This window comes from Leguminivora glycinivorella, chromosome 18, assembly GCF_023078275.1.
Source record: "Leguminivora glycinivorella isolate SPB_JAAS2020 chromosome 18, LegGlyc_1.1, whole genome shotgun sequence".
In the NCBI taxonomy this organism is placed as follows: domain Eukaryota; kingdom Metazoa; phylum Arthropoda; class Insecta; order Lepidoptera; family Tortricidae; genus Leguminivora; species Leguminivora glycinivorella.
The window spans coordinates 9,405,494-9,423,463 of record NC_062988.1 but is presented as its reverse complement, the minus strand read 5'-3'; the positions used below and the strand labels follow the sequence as shown (position 1 = coordinate 9,423,463).

The 17,970-nt window shown below is 37.2% G+C and overlaps 2 protein-coding genes across 2 annotated transcripts; one reads left to right on the top strand and one right to left on the bottom strand.

Annotated features, from left to right (window-relative positions):
* The first annotated feature begins 779 nt into the window (after positions 1–779).
* LOC125235931 (vacuolar-sorting protein SNF8) lies at positions 780–5,122 on the top strand. Its single transcript, XM_048142574.1, has 4 exons — positions 780–1,120; positions 1,503–1,704; positions 2,825–2,971; positions 4,424–5,122. The coding sequence occupies exons 1-4, from the start codon at positions 853–855 to the stop codon at positions 4,554–4,556; spliced, it is 750 nt and encodes a 249-aa protein (XP_047998531.1). The 5' UTR covers positions 780–852; the 3' UTR covers positions 4,557–5,122.
* Positions 5,123–9,082: 3,960 nt separating this feature from the next.
* Positions 9,083–17,854, bottom strand: LOC125235897 (TATA element modulatory factor-like). The gene is made up of 12 exons (XM_048142526.1): positions 17,657–17,854; positions 17,370–17,541; positions 16,867–16,970; positions 15,669–15,824; positions 14,852–15,025; positions 14,320–14,398; positions 14,018–14,201; positions 13,360–13,483; positions 12,672–12,820; positions 12,003–12,101; positions 10,588–10,662; positions 9,083–9,603 (listed from the first exon to the last, which is right to left on the bottom strand). The coding sequence occupies exons 1-12, from the start codon at positions 17,705–17,707 to the stop codon at positions 9,462–9,464; spliced, it is 1,509 nt and encodes a 502-aa protein (XP_047998483.1). The 5' UTR covers positions 17,708–17,854; the 3' UTR covers positions 9,083–9,461.
* Positions 17,855–17,970: the final 116 nt, after the last annotated feature.

The following is a 17,970-nucleotide window of genomic DNA, read 5'->3' as shown; positions in this document are numbered from 1 at the left end:
TTGTTTTAAGTACAGCTGAAAAGTGGATGGAGAATTAAATAAAATGAACTTATATGATAGTTATTATCTTATAAAGTGTGTGTGGGAGACGACTTTAAGAGGCACTGACGACCAACTGACGAGACGAGCGACGAGCAACTCTCGCTGTCTGGAGTGGACCATGGATCATCAAGATAAGCTCACATATCAGAGAATATATAATTTTCTTTCCGAGGTCAAGCCATTGTTGACTACGAAACCCACAAAACATTGCAGCCTTAAACATAGATTTATTTGCTCTTGCTCTTATGATTATAACAAATTGTGTTCGGTAGATGGAGTCTGTTCAGAAAAAGAAGAGTCGTGAAATTTACATGTGGGCTCCGCCCCGTAGGCCCCAATTCAATGCTCTTTGGTGGGCCCCATGTGGGGTCCCTAAGATACATTTTTCGGCACTTATCTTTCTGAACAGATTTTAATACGGACTTGATGAAACTCTTATTATAGATATAACTAATATAAGCTGGAGCGAAATAGTTGGAGCGAAAAAAAAACCACTCAGGGGGCCTATTCTGATCCCCAAAACCTCCCTGGCAACGGGAATGTAGTTATTTAATAGCCACCCTGTATTTTCCTCGTTGATATAAGGATTCGTGGATCTACGGATCTCTAATATATAATAATAGAAAAATAGATAATAGCAGAATATACTTTGCGTAAAACGAGACGTCAGCCTCCTCAAATGTCAAACTTCCGTCAGTATGTATGTCAATCAAAGTGTCAAAGTAAATCAACAAAGTTGCTTTTAGGCTTTTTAGCTCACATATTTAGATATTATTATATTATATTAATATTTTATAGTAAGTCAACACGATGCGGAGACGAGCAGGAGTGGGAGCCATCCAAAAGCAAAAATTGGAGCAAGAGAAATACAGAGAGAAAGGGTCCGAAATACAAGAGAATCAGTTCCAGCAGATGTCCAAACAACTAGAAGTGTTTAGGGAAAACTTAGAGGAATTCGCGACGAAACATAAGAGCGAGATAAAGAAGAATGCTCAGTTTCGTAGACAGTTCCAGGAAATGTGCGCCGCCATCGGTGTAGACCCTTTAGCTTCTGGAAAAGGGTTTTGGTCAGTTCTTGGTTTGTATTTGGGTTTTAATTTTACCTTTTACTTGTAGATTAAGTTATGATAAGTTTGAATTTGTGGTGTTACATCCATAACGCACCTGATTTAGTTTTAATTGAAAGCTCTTGTTTTGGGACATTATTTTGTGGTTGATGATGTCACCTTGGCAAGTCTATAGCACTCACTAACAAAATTACCAAACAACACCACATATGACAGACATTATAACTCTTCTTACCCATTATCTTTTAAGTAAACATGTTACATCCCATTTTTTTTAAAGGACTTTTATAAAAATGATTGGCCCGGTCAGTCTGCTTCGTCCCATTTCTCACACCCAATTTTTTAAATGTAATTCTAGTATTTTTCATGGAATGATATTTCCTCTTTTTTTAGGCATTGGCGACTTTTATTACGAGCTAGGAGTCCAAATAGTAGAAGTATGCATGGCAACAAACTACAAGAACGGTGGTCTGATCACGCTTGAGGAGCTCCGAACGAGGCTGATTGCAGCCAGGGGGAAAGCTAAGAAGCATCAGGATATTACTAACGAAGACTTGTTAGCGGCTGTTAAAAAGTTAAAGATATTTGGGAATGGGTGAGTTTCATCAGATTTTACTAAAAATTGGAGTGGTTAGGTTGGATTCCTGAAATAGAATTGCCAGGTTTACAGTTTCATAGACAAATTACATCATTGAATTTGTGCATCAAGCACCACATGTATTGAAAAAAATGTTGATCCATACTTAATATAATAAATGGGAAAGTGTGTGTGTCTGTTTGTTTGTCAGTCTTTCACGGCAAAACGGAACAACGAATTGATGCGATTTTTAACTGGAGGTAGTTGAAGGGATGTAGAGTGAGATAGGCTACTTTTTGTCTCTTTCTAACCCCCCACTTCCCTAAAATGGAAGGTGGAAGTTTGTATGGAGCACTCCGCAATTTTCGAAAATTAGTGCGAGCGAAGCCACGGGCAAAAGCTAGTTCCTTTATGTTATATATTGACATGTGGGTAGATTATGAGGATCTGCGGGTACCCCCAGTATGGTTCTAGCCAGCAAGCCAGCACGCGTACGTAACGCTTTATACATGGTGGTTATAAATAAATAATAAATAAATATATAAAGAAAGAGAAGAATGCCGCAATGTACAGGTCGATTCACGAAAGCTGGCACGAATGAAATGAACGAAACTTTGATTGTGTGAGTGACACCTGTATTGGTATACAGTCGTAACTGTCAAGAGCCACCATTTTATTGGTTAATCTGTCACACACATGCATATTTTCATTCAAACATTCGTTCCATTCGTGCCAGCTCTTGTGAATTGACCTGTATGCATGTGTCATTTTCATTTGTCCCTAATTAGTAAATGTATAAAAGTCAAGTGCATACAATATTCCCTGTCACATGACAAAGTATCAAAAAAAGTTTGTCCAAGTACTTTGTAGCAGTTTTTAATAAAAATTACGATTCAAGTGCGGAAAAAAGGAAATCCGAAACGAGTGACGATAAATTAAAAGACGACAAAAGGGAGTGTTTTAAATCGAAACGATTTACGAATTTCCTGTTCGCATGTGTATCGTACGAAGTTTTTCAGTACAGATGGCTCTCAGAAGTTCCGACCTGACAATAAATTAACGACTGCACACTAGTACAGGCAAATAGCGCCATCTGTACTGAAGAAATGGTTATTAATAAATGTATACTTTCTTACAGGTTCACAGTAGTACCCATAGGCAAGGGCAGATGGCTGGTGCAGTCAGTTCCCGGAGAGCTGAACCTGGACCAAACGCTAGTCCTGCAGAAGGCCAGTGCCCTGGGCACGGCGTGGATCTCCGCTAGCATACTTACTGGGGATTTAGGGTGAGAATATATAGTTATGGGATATGGGTTAAATTGTGGCGAAGGCGAGAGGCTGGCAACCTGTCACTGCAATGTCACAGTTTCGTTTCCTTTCGACCCCTTTTTTGCCAAGAGTGGCACTGAAGCTTTAGTGGTTTCATGTGCTCTGCCTACCCCTTTATGGGATGCAGGCGTGATTGTATGTAATATATATTTATTTACAGTCTTAAGACATAACCTAACCAATAAATTAAAAATTTGGAAAAACCCCCGACCGACCGCGACATAGTAGTAGACCAATTCTCATGAAACATGCCTAAGAACACTCCCGACTAACTCAGCTTTCAGACAAAAAAAAACTAAATCTAAATCGGTTCATCCGTTCGGGAGCTACGATGCCACAGACAGACAGACAGACAGACAAACAGACATACACGTCGAGGGTTAAAAAGGAGGTGACTAGTGACCACCGCTGGCACCCCTAAACCGGTTTTTGACACTGATTTCTTATTTTTTTTATTTAAACCGTGAAATGTAAAAAATTAAAATTTTGAAAAAACCCCCGACCGCGACATAGTAAACCGTCTACTATGTCGCAGTTGGGGGTTTTTTCAAAATTTTATTAAACATAACTTCTATTTAACAAGTCAAAAAGAAAGATATAGAGTAAATGAATTGACCGTGACTTCACTCAGTATTTCATAGCAATTCCATACTAGCAAATCGTTTTGACAGTTCATAAAAAGAAGCTGATTTGACTACTAGGAAACTAGCCTATTGTCCCCTAACCTCTTAAAAACTAGCGCATAGAATACGCAAAGGAGAAGCGTTTTTTTCAGCAACCCTTGTCAATAAACGGGAGAGCGCTACAGTGTCTCACTAGAATAGGCTACCAGACTCTTATCGAATTGGGCACTAGAAATGATTGTTTCCTGTAGTATTTGACATAAGAAACCAATGTCTACAGATTTTGGGTATTAAAAGTGTATGGTGGCTACGTATTTTCGATTAAAAACGTGTGTAATATTTTTTTTAACTTTGGCCACCGAAAACGCTGTCAGACGTGTAGTGACGTCATAGAACCTAACTTTACTTCATGACAATCATGACGAGTCAATCACTGACATGATGTACTTTATGCCTCATACTTAAATGTCAGAAAATATTCTGTTCAATTCAATTTACGTCACGCACAGACAACATACATATAGATTAACATGGCTAATGTTGTTTTTGCCTGATTAAGTGGAAGTGTACTTTATAAATGTTTTTTTTGCGGTTTTCAAGTCGTAATAAAATATGGTAGTATTTTTTTCGGTTACTTGGACAGTAATTAATAATATGAGATAGACTTTAAAAAAGGATCAAATTGCCTGTTTTCACTGTAACTTGAATAAAAGAAAAGCACTAGGGTAAATCTATATCAAAGTTAATACTTATGTGTCTAGTTAACATTATTAATTGAATTTCCAGTTGGAACGAAACTCGAGCACAGAACGCGTTAAACCATATGGTGAAGGAGGGCCTTGCATGGATCGACACACAGGACAAGGAGATGCTGTACTGGTTCCCTAGCATGTTCTCAGAGTGTGTGGCGGCGCAATAGTAGGTTATTTGTCGCTTTTTCATGAAATATTAGAGTTATATGTGTAACAAAGGGCTTTGCAAGGGTGACGAATTGACGATCAATGATAGAACATGCCAATCGAAAGTTTGGTTTGGTTAGTGTGAGTTGATTAATAATATAAATAAATAAATAAATGAAATGTGTGAAAATAGTCATGTGAAGTTTTGTAGAATCTACTGAATATATTGAAGACGGGCGCGGCCACCAAGGACCTTCAACACTTTGGTGAACGAACATAGAACGAACAATCGTGCATGACTTTAAGGCTGCTTTCAAGAAAAACGTCAAAATAATGTAAAATTGATAGTTTAGTCGGTGAAATACTACACTTTCCGTTATCTAATAGATATATTTAATTCAAATTTCAATTAGAGCATCTTATTATCTTGATACTTATCAGATTGGATTTTAGAAAAGTAACTCATTAAATTAATTATGAATTTTTCTCTGATGCACGTTTAGGAAAACCCGCGTATAGTGCTGGATTAGTCGATCTTATTTGTAAAATTTGGACAATTTGGAATACTGAAACTGGTAAATTTATAATACGTATATCTTGTACTACAAACTTCTCAGACTACATTTTTATTATAAGGTTTTTAAAAAGAGTAAACAAGGCTAAGACGAATTAAACTTTTTTCAGAAATTACCTAAAATTATGTGACAATTTCTTTGAAAATCTACATCACATCGGAGTTATTTTCGTACAAAATTAATCTGCAACGTTTACTAAAATTGCTCTTATGCCTTAGTGATTATAAATTTCTATTATATAATTTTGGCAATTTTTTGAAAACGAGCCTTCTCCGTCACAATTATTGCCACTTCTGGACATTTTCTCATATTTTGTTAGACCAAGTAGAAAAAGTCCTATAATATTTTATGTATTTGTAAACTACTCGGAAAGCTCTTTAATATAGTCATACTAGTTATGAAAAAAAAGCTGCACTTTTGGATGGAAGCAAGCCGCTTTGCATGGTGATAGTAGACATCATAGTAAACGATTTTTTCCGAGGATATCGAAATTTCATCTCTTAGGAAGCCGAGCGTAGCGAGGTGTTTTATGAAAATTAAAAAAATTCTATCTTTTTATTGTGTAGTCCGATTTTGACAAAACGTATCTCAAATGAAAGGTATTAATTTGTGTAATTAAAAAAAAATACAAATAAAAAAATTTTGAAAGAAAAGTAAGAAAAAAAATTAAAAAAGTAAATTTACGTCTCGCACTGAATAACTTCAAAGAATGACAGACAAAATGTACAATGTCGATATACGAGTTTTTTTAAATCGAAGACAGATAAATTTGTAGTTGAAACTGAAGACTGCATTGAAATCGGATTAGCATTTTTTAAGATACAAGTTGTCAAAGTTGGGAAAGATCGCTTTATATGGCCACTTTGAAATTCCTTTGCCAGAAAGTCAGAAATAATATGTTTTTCTGACATAGAAAAATACATAGTAACAGTACACATCAAAAAAAAATTAAAAATTCCGAGAATATTATAATTTCATCCCTTAGAACGACGAGCGTAGCGAGGTCGGTTACGAAAACCGAAAAAAAAAATCTCATATTTTTGTACGTCGTCCGATTTTGACAAAACATGTTTCATTTGAAAGGTATTGCTTTATGTAACTTAAAAAAAATATTGAAAAAAATTGGAAAAAAAATGAAAGTTTTTTTAAAAAAAAACCTTAATTTTCGTATCACTCTGAATAACCGCAAAAAACGGCAGACACGGTGTATAATTTCAATATATGATTTTTTTAAATTAAAGACAAATAAATGCATGATTATAAACTAAAAACCGAATCGAAATCGAATCAGTAGTTTTTAAGATGCAAGTTGTCAAAGTTGGCTTAGTTTGTTTATATGGTCGCTTATAAATTCCTTAGGCAGAAAGTCAGAAACATTATATTTTTCTTACAGTTAAAAGTATGCATAGGTAATAGACATCATAATAAACAATTTTTTACGAGGATATAAAAAATTCATCCGCTCGCTACGCTCGTCGTTCTAAGGGATGAAATTATAATATCCTCGGAATTTTTAATTTTATTTTGATGTGTACTGTTACTATGTATTTTTCTGTGTCAGAAAAACATATTATTTCTGACTTTCTGGCAAAGGAATTTCAAAGTGGCCATATAAAGCGATCTTTCCCAACTTTGGCAACTTGTATTTTAAAAAATGCTAATCTGATTTCGATGCGGTCTTCAGTTTTCAACTAAAAATTTATCCGTCTTCGATTAAAAAAAACTCGTATATCGACATTGTACATTTTGTCTGTCATTCTTTGAAGTTATTCAGTGCGAGACGTAAATTTACTTTTTTTATTTTTTTCTTACTTTTCTTTCAATTTTTTTTTCTTTGTATTTTTTTTAAATTACACAAATCAATACCTTTCATTTGAGATACGTTTTGTCAAAATCGGACGATACAATAAAAAGATATAATTTTTTTAATTTTCATAAAACACCTCACTATGCTCGGCTTCCTAAGGGATGAAATTTCGATATCCTCGGAAAAAATCGTTTACTATGATGTCTACTATCACCATGCAAAGCGGCTTGCTTCCATCCAAAAGTGCAGCTTTTGGCCAAAAATTCTCCATAACAAGTATGACTAATATGTAGGCTTGGGACTTTTGGATGCTCGCTATGGTTCTGGCATCCGCAGAGTCGCCATTAGGCTTGTGCCGTTTCGTTCGTTGATCGGAGCGCTCCGATCTCGTTCAGTCGCTCCCACGAACTAGTTCGCTCTTTTAGGTCTTTTGCTCATTTAGTTCAGCCAGACCAGCGACCGTTGCGGTCGGAAAGATCAGAACGAATGGGACCGAGTAGTGTCAAAATGATACGAATAGTCTACAGATAGTAACATTCCGGGCCGAAAGGTTGTAAGTAACCGAAGTTTAATATGAAAACTTGACTTTTTTTGTTGCTCTGCTCTCACTCTCGGTCGGCGCAGTCACACATTCGTTCTCGATCCAAACCGCTCGTGTTCGCCGATCCTGTACTGAACTAAATGAGCAAAGACCGATTCTCAGAGCACGGAAAGATTCAGTTCATTTCGGTCATTGATGGGATTTTATTCGTAACAGTTCATAGTTCGTGAACGACACAAGCCTAGTTATGCATATTATGCATATCGCGTCAACTGTTGTTGACGCGATATGCATACTTAGACGCGATATGCTACTTAGACGAAAGAACCCAATGTGTAAAAATAGATAACATGATCAGCTCCGACTTAAAAAACACAGCTTTTGGTTTACCACAAGGAAGCGTTTTGGCCTCTACCCTATTTTTGGTTTATATTAATGACTTATGCAATCTAAACTTAGACTGTGGCAAAATTATTTCATACGCAGATGATACTGCCCTACTTTTTTCCGCAAAGTCAACAAATGAGGTACACGAACATGCCCAGCACGGATTTAATATTGTAACTAACTGGCTAAAACTTCACCTACTAACATTGAACTCTGACAAAACGAATTTTATAAGTTTTGCCATGCGGAAATCCTACCCGATTCCCAATAATCTAAAACTGTACGCACATACTTGTGAGGATACGACAAACAACCATTGTTTATGCCCGTCGATAGCCTGTACAGATAAAATTAAGTATCTAGGAGTGATGATTGATGAAACCCTATCTTTTAAAAATCATATTGAAGTACTGTGTAATAGAGTTAGGAAATTAATTTATGTATTCAAGAAACTTCGTTCTATCAGTGATCACAACTTAATCAAACAAGTTTACTTTGCCCTGTGTCAATCGATACTAACATATTGCATTTCATCTTGGGGTGGCACAGCTAAAACTACTCTACTAAACTTAGAAAGAGCCCAGCGAGCGGTGCTAAAAGTAGCTACTTCCCGACCTTTTTTATACCCTACAGATCTTCTTTATCAATCATGTCAAGTACTAACTGTTCGTCAATTGTTTATTTTAAGCGCAACATTAAAGCAGCATGGCCGAATATCCTTCAACACAGATTATAATAACAAAAGGCGGAAAGATATGGTTTGTATTCAAACCGTACATAGAAAACACGTTTTCTCGTCTAGATTTTTCGTCTTTCTGGGGCCGTTTCTATACAACAGGTTAAATGCAAAATTAGACTTATATCCACTTAGCTATGTTTGTTGTAAAAGTGCTCTACGACGAGGCCTGCAAAATATGACGTACGATGATACAGAAAAGTTACTTATGGTCGTAAAATAATTACCTATTGATTATACAATGAATATATATGTAATGTAATAGTTCGGAACCTACGAAAATAAGTCTTGTGTTTATTTTCTTATAAGTTTTATTTTAGTGAATAATTAAAAATAAATCACTAATTTAGTCCTTCCTCTGCCTGAAACACAGGAACTATCCTAGCTCAGGCATTTGTATAAAACATCTCTTATATGTATAACAATTCTTAGCCTTTAAGAACAATCACTGTACAATTATGTTTTTATTAATAAATTATTTGTATTTGTATTTGTAATATGATACCTCACACGGTATGATTAAGCGCTCGGTTGCGATTTCACTATTTTTCACATGAAAGCCCTCTTAATAATTTTTTCTCGTTGGATGTCAGTACTGTCAGTAGAATTAGATGCATGGGTATCTGATAGCCATCATCTGGGGCTCTAGGCAAGATGACTATCAAAATCATGCATCTAATTCTACTGACAGACAGACAGATTCTGTCGCTACTTGCCTTCCCTCTAATATTTACAATAATATTTTGGGAATAAGCGATTTTGTACAATATTTATAAACAATTGTATATACAATAAATACCATTAAGTTTAATAAATGATTTATTAAAATTATATTGCACTGTAAATTCATTTTGATTTGATTCTAATTACAACTATTTATCAGCTTATCGAGCTATCGTCTTGAATCGACGACGCTATTGAGGGTAGTTTTAACATTGACCTTAATTCTTTATTTTCTTGTAGCAAATCCTCCAATCTCTTCTTTAATTTTGTTGTCATTTCTACGTAGGATTCTTTCCACCTGTGAATTAAATAATGAATTGAAATCAGGTATTTCGGTATAGACTTAAGCAAAAATGCGGTAGAAAAGTCGAAATATTAAAAAAAAAAACACATATTAGGTATAAACTCAGACGAAGGATACTATAGACTTGACGCAAGCGTACACCCGTAAGGGACAGATATAGAATAATGGAGCGAATTTAAGAATCACTTTAAAAATGGCTGACAGTTTACCATAAACAACCTACGTAATTTGGGCGGATAATAAGCTTGACAAGTCACGTCCTTATTGTTTGCCACAAACTCGTTTGTGGCAACGGCGGAAAAGTGAAACTATGACAAAGACAAAAAATAACATTTTGCTCTCTGTCACTCTTATTATAATTTGTATGTGATGATCTCGTTCGGTAGTGGTATTATTATTTGGCTGTCTAGTCTATAGTATCCTTTGTTTAAGGGTATAAAAAAAACAGGAGGGCGATTTTTGAATCTCGCATACGGGATTTTATCACTAAAATACCGGTTGAAAACGGTGACTTACTTATTATTTTCAGTGACAATTTTCTGAATTCGAATGCGTGAGACTCAAAATTCGGCCCGCAGCTCTGATGATTCACTGCTGCTGCCAGAGACGTGCAATTTAATTTGAATTTTGAACCCTGAATCGCAATACTAAGGTTGTAGTTCTATCGACGTATAACCTGTAGGCACACCTCGAATAATGGCGATCAAATATATGAAAGAGGCGCGTTTCTACACACAGTCTAAGCTCGTGTAGATGAACGCGTACCATGCTTGTATGAGTGAGATACTACAGGTCGACTGGTCGCGTTTTTGACAGGCGGTAACAGAGATCGGGTGGGCGGCACTTTCAGCGGGGAGCGGGAGTGGCCATATTGTACGATCGTACTCTTTATTATACTGTGCCGTAGGTATGTGGTCGATAAATCGTACAACTCTTAACAAAATAAAGATTAAAAGCTTATTTTCGAAAAGGAGTTACTTTTTACTAAGTTCCATTTGATTCTCCAAGTGTTTATGGAGCTCTGCTAACTCTTCTTCTTTAGTTGACACCATCCTGGAAAAACAGAGGTTAGGTAAGCTAAATAAATTTCATAATAGCAAAGAGGATCGAGTATTATAGAGAGTTACTGTCAAAGTAAAATGTAGATTACCATCTCTCGACAAAAGCTAAAACTTTTGAACCCTTAGTTTTGACAATTTGGCCCATATTGTTAGCTTGATATGATATGTGTTAAAATGTCATTAGCGCCATCTAGCCGAGCGTTCCCCAAAAGTGTAACGCCATCTAGGCCACCGTACCTTTTTCTCTAGGGCCTCAAAGTACGTTTTTAGACTTTATCCGTCTATACATACGGAGTTACATATGTCTTTGATAATAGCCATTGAAGATTTTCTAGTCCCGGGCTCGCAACTATTTTTTCAGTACAGATGGTGTTTTTTTTACGCACTAGTGCGAGAAGTGGTTCATTATACGTCAGGTCGAAACTTCGGAGGTCCATCTGTACTGAAAAACGTCGTTTGATACACGTGCGAAAAGGAAATTCGTAACTCGTGTCGATTTAAAACACTCCCTTCGGTCGTGTTTTAATTAATCGCCACTCGTTTCGAACTTCCTCTTTTTCGCACTTGTATCGAAATGTACTATTTCATTGAATTCTAGTTTTTATTATTTTAACAAAAGGTACGTGTACGAAAAATACGCGATGTTATGAATTTCGTATCCGAGTTCTCGTACCGTGTAACTAAGGTCCGTATTTATTAGATCCCGTTTGGATCGCGTCTCCAGTTGATCTAACATGTAGGTAATAGTATATTGTGCAACAAGGGAGGTAAGGGGGATTTTGTCGACGAGTGTTTTAACTCGCGACAGCCGCAGGCTGGAGAGAGTTATAGACACGAGTTTACAAAATCCTTACCTCCTGAGTTACACACAATATTTTTCATCACATTTGCGAGGAAAACACAGAGAAAAAAAAATCATAAGGCAAAATCTTCAATGAATGGCGGTGTTGTACTGCTCGTTGCTATGGCAACGCGGTCAAGCGCAATCGAGATGGCCGTCACAATTTCCTGCCAGATTGCAAATTATAATGATTTATCTACGTAAAATTTACAAAATAAATGTAAAACACACTGAAATAATAGTAAAACATAAATAAAATTCATTTTTCATACCGTATAATATTTTTTTATAGCTTAATAGTCAAATTTCAGTTGTGCAAAAAAAAATCCTTGGCTGATTGAAACATCCTTTGCCTGAAGTATTGTACGGGTTGTATTAATTTTTAAAACTAAATCCATTATTCCCTTGGGAATAAAATAGTACATTACTCTTCAGTACACGTAGACGCAATGAGACCTTTAAACAGCAAATGTGATGAAAAGGTAACTTACTTTTGATTTAGCTCAGTCCGAGATGTGAGCATAGTTTGCAATTTACTGATGATAGCATGCGTTTCTTCCAGTGATTTCTGTAAGTGCTCCACTTGAATCCTGAAACAAAAAAATCCTTAAATGGGAAAGATAGATATTTGAGAGGAGGAGAAACCGGACCACCTTTGAATTAGGTACCTACGTAGTTCTAAAAAATCTCACCTTATTTTAAGCATTTAACTACAGAATACACGAGGTAGAAGTTGTGTTGTATGGAAAAAATAGTAACTAAGTATTATGGGAACTGTTCTCTACACCTTTAGCAAAAGTACTGTATGACACGTATTAGATACACCAAAATTGGTGACGGCATCGGCAATATCGGCATGGCGGTATCAGTAACATGAATACGAGCCAAGCGTGCAATCTATGCGACCAATAGCGAGCGTGACGCGAGCTAATCAACCAATCACGTCGAAGCGTTCTTGGAAGGCACTCACTCGAAGTTATATGATTCTGAAGGGACTGGGCATGACATTTGTGCCGGATGAGCTGTGGGCAAAAATAGCCAGCCGTTGGGTCACAAATTACAAGGTGTAGAGGTAGACCACGTCAGAGATGGCGGGACGAGCTCGATGCCTTTGATACTATTTTTATTAAAGGTAGTAGAGTTTCTAAAAAAAATCTTACTTAAGTTCGTCGCATTGTGACTGCAGTAGCTTTTCCTCCCAATCGCGTCGCTTCGTTTCACGCGTGTGGCTGTCTTGTATCCTCTGTATATCTATAGCTAAGCTCTGCTTCTCGCATACCAGCTGGATGTTCCGCCTTTCTGAAGCTACCTGCAAATGGAAGGCCTTACGATCAACTTCTTTGTATGAAAGTAAAAGTGTTGCCATAAACGTATGCTAGATTGTTAGTGCATACCTAGAGGCCTTGATCGTGTCAGTTAGGAATCGAACGCGAACCAAGGCACTCTTCATGATTGACACTATCTATAGGAGACTTATGTCTAGTCAATTATTTTAATGGTATAACAATGCGAACCAAGTCACGCGTCTTCATGATTGATACCTACTATATCTATAGGAGATTTATGTCTAGTCAATTGTGGTGGGGATACTGGGGATGCAGAAAATTGAGTGTTTAGGGTGCTTTAATATTTTCGCAATCAAGAAGAACCCGCCTGGTGAGTATTCGTGAATTTTGCTCGGGTAACAGATTGCCACCGGTTTCTCACGTACCTACATATGTACTACCCCATTTTTGTCTGTGAATGTGTATAAGTAGTAATCATTTAGTCTGATTGACTTGGAAATTAAAACCTGTGGGTGCGCGGTAGTTCTGAGTTTAGGGTGAACTATTGCTATTCGTAATTTACCAGTTCTTGGAAGAGTGTTTCCATTCGCTGCTCCGCGAGGGCTAGCTTCGGGTCCACGGATTGGAGCTCATTCTTCTGCTGCTTCAAAAAGCTCTCGTTCGTCGCTTGGAGGACTTTGTTTTCCCTATAAAGCACGATTTTTTTAACTGTATTGTACAAAAAAAAGCCAGAACACAACATATGAAGGATGAAGGAAGGGTCTAAAATAACCCAGCAGTCCAACTCCAGAACATTTCAGTTAATATTTGTTCGAAATTTAAATCACCGCCAGGGGCCCGTTTCTCGAAAGGTACAAGCCTTGTATAATGTGTGCGAACTGACAAATCGTATGGGTTGTCATGGAAACACACTTGTAAAACAAGGCTTGTACCTTTCGAGAAACGGGCCCCTGGTAAGGGGGCATGCTGCCTTAGGCCTTTGTCCAGACGGACCAACATCGACATAAAGACGCGGTCGGAACGACTTAGGTCTTAGAAAACTTCGTCATCACCTGGACACTGTTTTTCGAAGTTAGATCACGGTGAAAATAAGGGCTACACATACACTGCCGGTAATTGGGTAGATTTTTGGCAACTCTACATTTTCAGAAATAGATAGGAATGTCTATAAAACCGGTAAATAACCGGAGATACCTACATATTTCAACTTCGAGATTTACCTAAGAGTTTTGCTTAGTAGCAATCCCTTTTCGACCAGCTCCGTGTCCAAGTTCCTGATATGCTCGAGCATGTCAGCCACCTTTTCATTGTATTTTTCTTTTACTTCGTCTAGCTCCGCTCTGTAGCTGGATTCTGTGTCTTGCTTCACTCTAGATAATGTTTGTTTTAGTGTGGACATTTCACCTGGACAGAAAAAGATAGGTGAAATGGGCAAAGGATAATAATGGCCGTGAGGCAAAAAAGTTTAGGGATCCCTGTTTCAGAATAAACTCCTCTAATTTAATGATATTGATAAAGGTACCTGTTAGTTTCACGACTTTTTTCTGCAATTCATTCTTCTCCTTCGAAACTAAATCGAATAACTGCAACGCTTCGGCTACCTAAAGGAATTAAAATATGTTATTTTACTATAATAATTAGTGCGAAAAATAATCGAAATGAGTGGCGATAAATTTAAATACTACTGAAGGAAATAAGTAATAATCATAAGTAATAATCACTAGTGCGGGAAAGGCCACTTTCGAGAATGTTTTTTTGCAAGTTTAAGGGGCCATACTTTATGTGACATTATGAAAGTAGTAGGTACTGTAAAACGTTGTACGATGCATGTGCGAATAGTTAATTCGCAACTGGTGTCGATTTAAAATATTTAAATAAAATATACTCGGGATTTGGTCGTGTTTTATTTTTTTCTACACTTATTTCAAATTTTCTCTTTTCGCATTAGCGTCATACTGTAACTATTTCAGTTTTTGACTTTCATATTTTTTAAAACAGTTAAAACGTATTAAATTCAAGTTCACTTTGCCAGATGATTTTAGAAGTGTACATACTTTAGATTTGGCCTCCATTTCTTTCTTAGCTTTTTCCGTGCATTCTTTCTGCAACGCTGTCACTTGCGACTTTAGATCTTCGTTGTTTTTTCTCTCCACTGCTAAATTGATCCGGTTCACTTCTAACTCTTTTGTTGTCTTCTCCAATTTGTTTTCCAATGTTTTACCTCTTTCCTAAAACATATTAAGAACAAAGTTAGGTATAAAACTCCCGTGAGACTTGAATATATTTAAAAATATTTTAAGCGGGTTACTCACCCGCTACCCTCTGCCCGTCCTCAGTCAGCAGCCGCGCACACAGAGCAAGCGCCCGCAGTATGCGTCGCGCTCTCATACATGTAAAGGCGGGGTCGCTACTCTTGAGAAAGATCCTCGGAAATGGATCGAAACATGTCGAACGTTATATCGACTTAACACGTGAGTAACCCGCTTAAATTTTTAAATAAAGTTAGGGTTTAAAATATATGCTCCGGTTCGAAGGACCAACTTGATATTAAATTATTTTTTTATTTTGAAAAGAAAATGAAGCTATTAAGCATAGAATGAATTTCAAAAGTAGAAAAAGGCTGTCTTGCACTCAAGCGTCACTATGCTTGATTATAAAGATGTGACGAGTTCATGTAGGCAAGCATGGTCCCGCGATAAAGGATAAAACATCGATCAGGCCGTCCCTATCGAACTTACAAATAGTGCGATAGGGACGGGCTGATGTTTTTATCATTTATCGCGCGACCATACTTACCTGCGTGGTCGCACCCAAGAATCGAAAAACAGCATTTATTTTATTTATAAAATTTAGTATAATTGATTGAAATACCTTATAAGTATTAATTTCCTTCTTCCTATTAATCAGGTCATTTTCCGTTACGCTGTGCTTCTTTTGAAGCTCCTTATATTTGGATTCTAATTCGATATAATCCCTCAGTGCTGTGTCGAGCTTCAGTTCAAGACTACGGTTTTCTTCTTTTATGTCCTGAAATGTAAACATTTTCAGTCAAATTTTAGGAGCTAGCCGAGCTAGATGAAATGTGTGGCCATTCATCATCCTCCTTGCGTTATCCCGGCACTTGCCACGGCTCATGGGAGCCTGGGGTCCGCTTTGACAACTAATCCCAAGATTTGGCGTAGGCACTAGTTTTACGAAAGCGACTGCCTTCCAAGCGCTGGTGGCTTAGCGGTAAGAGCGTGCGACTTTCGATCCGGAGGTCGCAGGTTCGAACCCCGGCTCTTACCAATGAGTTTTTCGGAACTTATGTGCGAAATGTCATTTCATATTTGCCGGTCGCTTTTCGATGAAGGAAAACATCGTGAGGAAACCGGACTAATTCCAATGAAATGTATGGTTATTACAGATGAAAAACGTCCTGAACGTGCTTATTGAGTGAGACTTGAACTCACGGCTGCTGGATCGATACTCTAGCGCTCTGCCAACTTTTTTTTTCTGCTGAGCGATTGAAATGGGCAGTGAGTATTTGCCTCATGCCATGTGGGTTTAATACATTTCTTTAAAGGTTAGTGCGTTTTCACATTATCCGATCCGATATCGGATGTCGGAAGGATTTCAAAGGCAAAAATCAAAGATGGTGGCTTAAATATATGGGATATCGGTCCTACATCGGATCGGGTAATATGAAAAGGCACTTAGGGTTCATTTATTTATTTGTAAAATATGTATTCTAGAGGTAGCAACTCCCTCAGACTTCTTGGGAAGACTGTCCACTCTAAAGTAAAAATATGTATTACTAGCGACCCGCCCCAGCTTGGCACGGGTATTATAGACAAAAACCTTCCTCTTGAATCGCTTAAAAAAACGCATCAAAATTCGTAGCGTACTTTTAAAAATCTAAGCAAACATAGGGACGGACAGACAGCGGGAAGCGACTTTGTTTTATACTATACTCTGTATCTAGAGGTATCCTTTTCTCTAGCACCCTAAAGAATAGGATGCATATAGTTTTCTTTGTTCTTATTTACTGACAGACTTGTTTGACAGAGTATATGTAGTGATTACTTACTTGTTTATTCCCCTTTTCATATCCTTGGTAAGTTTGAAGTTCGTTCTCCAACGCCTCTATGGTTCTTTGAGAAGTTTGCCACAGGACGTGAATGGAATCTCTCTCTAAAACAACAAATATGTGATGTCCAACAACAATGGCATTAGAGAGCCTAGGCCTACCGCGAAATACGTTCGACGTTCATTGGCTCCTTATCCTACGATACGACACAGAAGGAATCAAATCGTCAAATCGAACGTGCTTCGCGGACTTCGCGGTAGGCCCTCAGACCAAACGGAATACGGCAATAAGTGAATGTACCTAAGTACAACATTCCACAAGTCATTAGATGGTAAGTAGCTAGGGTACCTAAGTGGAGTAGGGTGCTTCTACAAAAATTTTGCTTAACCCTTTAGATTTTAGATACCTGCAATAGTACCTAATTGGAAATCGTTCAAGAGATTGATTGTCACATCACATGGGTAATAGGTAAGATAAAAAGAAAATTGACCACAAATAGGTAACCTTAGCAATAAGATTGACTTGTTTCCTCAAGTCTTCCAACTCCTTGCTGTAGTCCACATCATGGCTCTCGTTCTCCAATCTTTCTTTGAGGAGCATTTTCACCTGGCGAGACAGTTTTTCGTTGTCCGATATCAGCGTGCGGACTTCTTGGTCTACTACCGATTGGTTTTGCTGTAGAATGAGAAATATAATTAAGATTTTCTGAACGTCATGACATAGTTATACAATGGAATAAGTACTAAATCGAACGTGTTTGGAACTTTGGACGAAAAGTTCTCAATCTTACCCTATAAAAGTCAACTTCCGTTTGAAGTACATTATAGGCTGTGTTTTCCATAATTTGATCATCAGTAATACAATAAAGTGTATTTAAATAAAACTTAAATAAACGATGAGATAGTGACGCGTGTACTCACATTGCTTTGTTTACATTTCGCGCTTTGTAAAGTCATAATGACGTTGCTAGGCAACTAGTGTAAGTCTGTTCGGCGTTCATAGAAAGTCGGTGATGTTGTGCTGTTTTATATGTAATAAAATTTATAAACATAATAAATCATAATAATTTATCATACAGGTAATCGTAAAATATATTCCGATTAA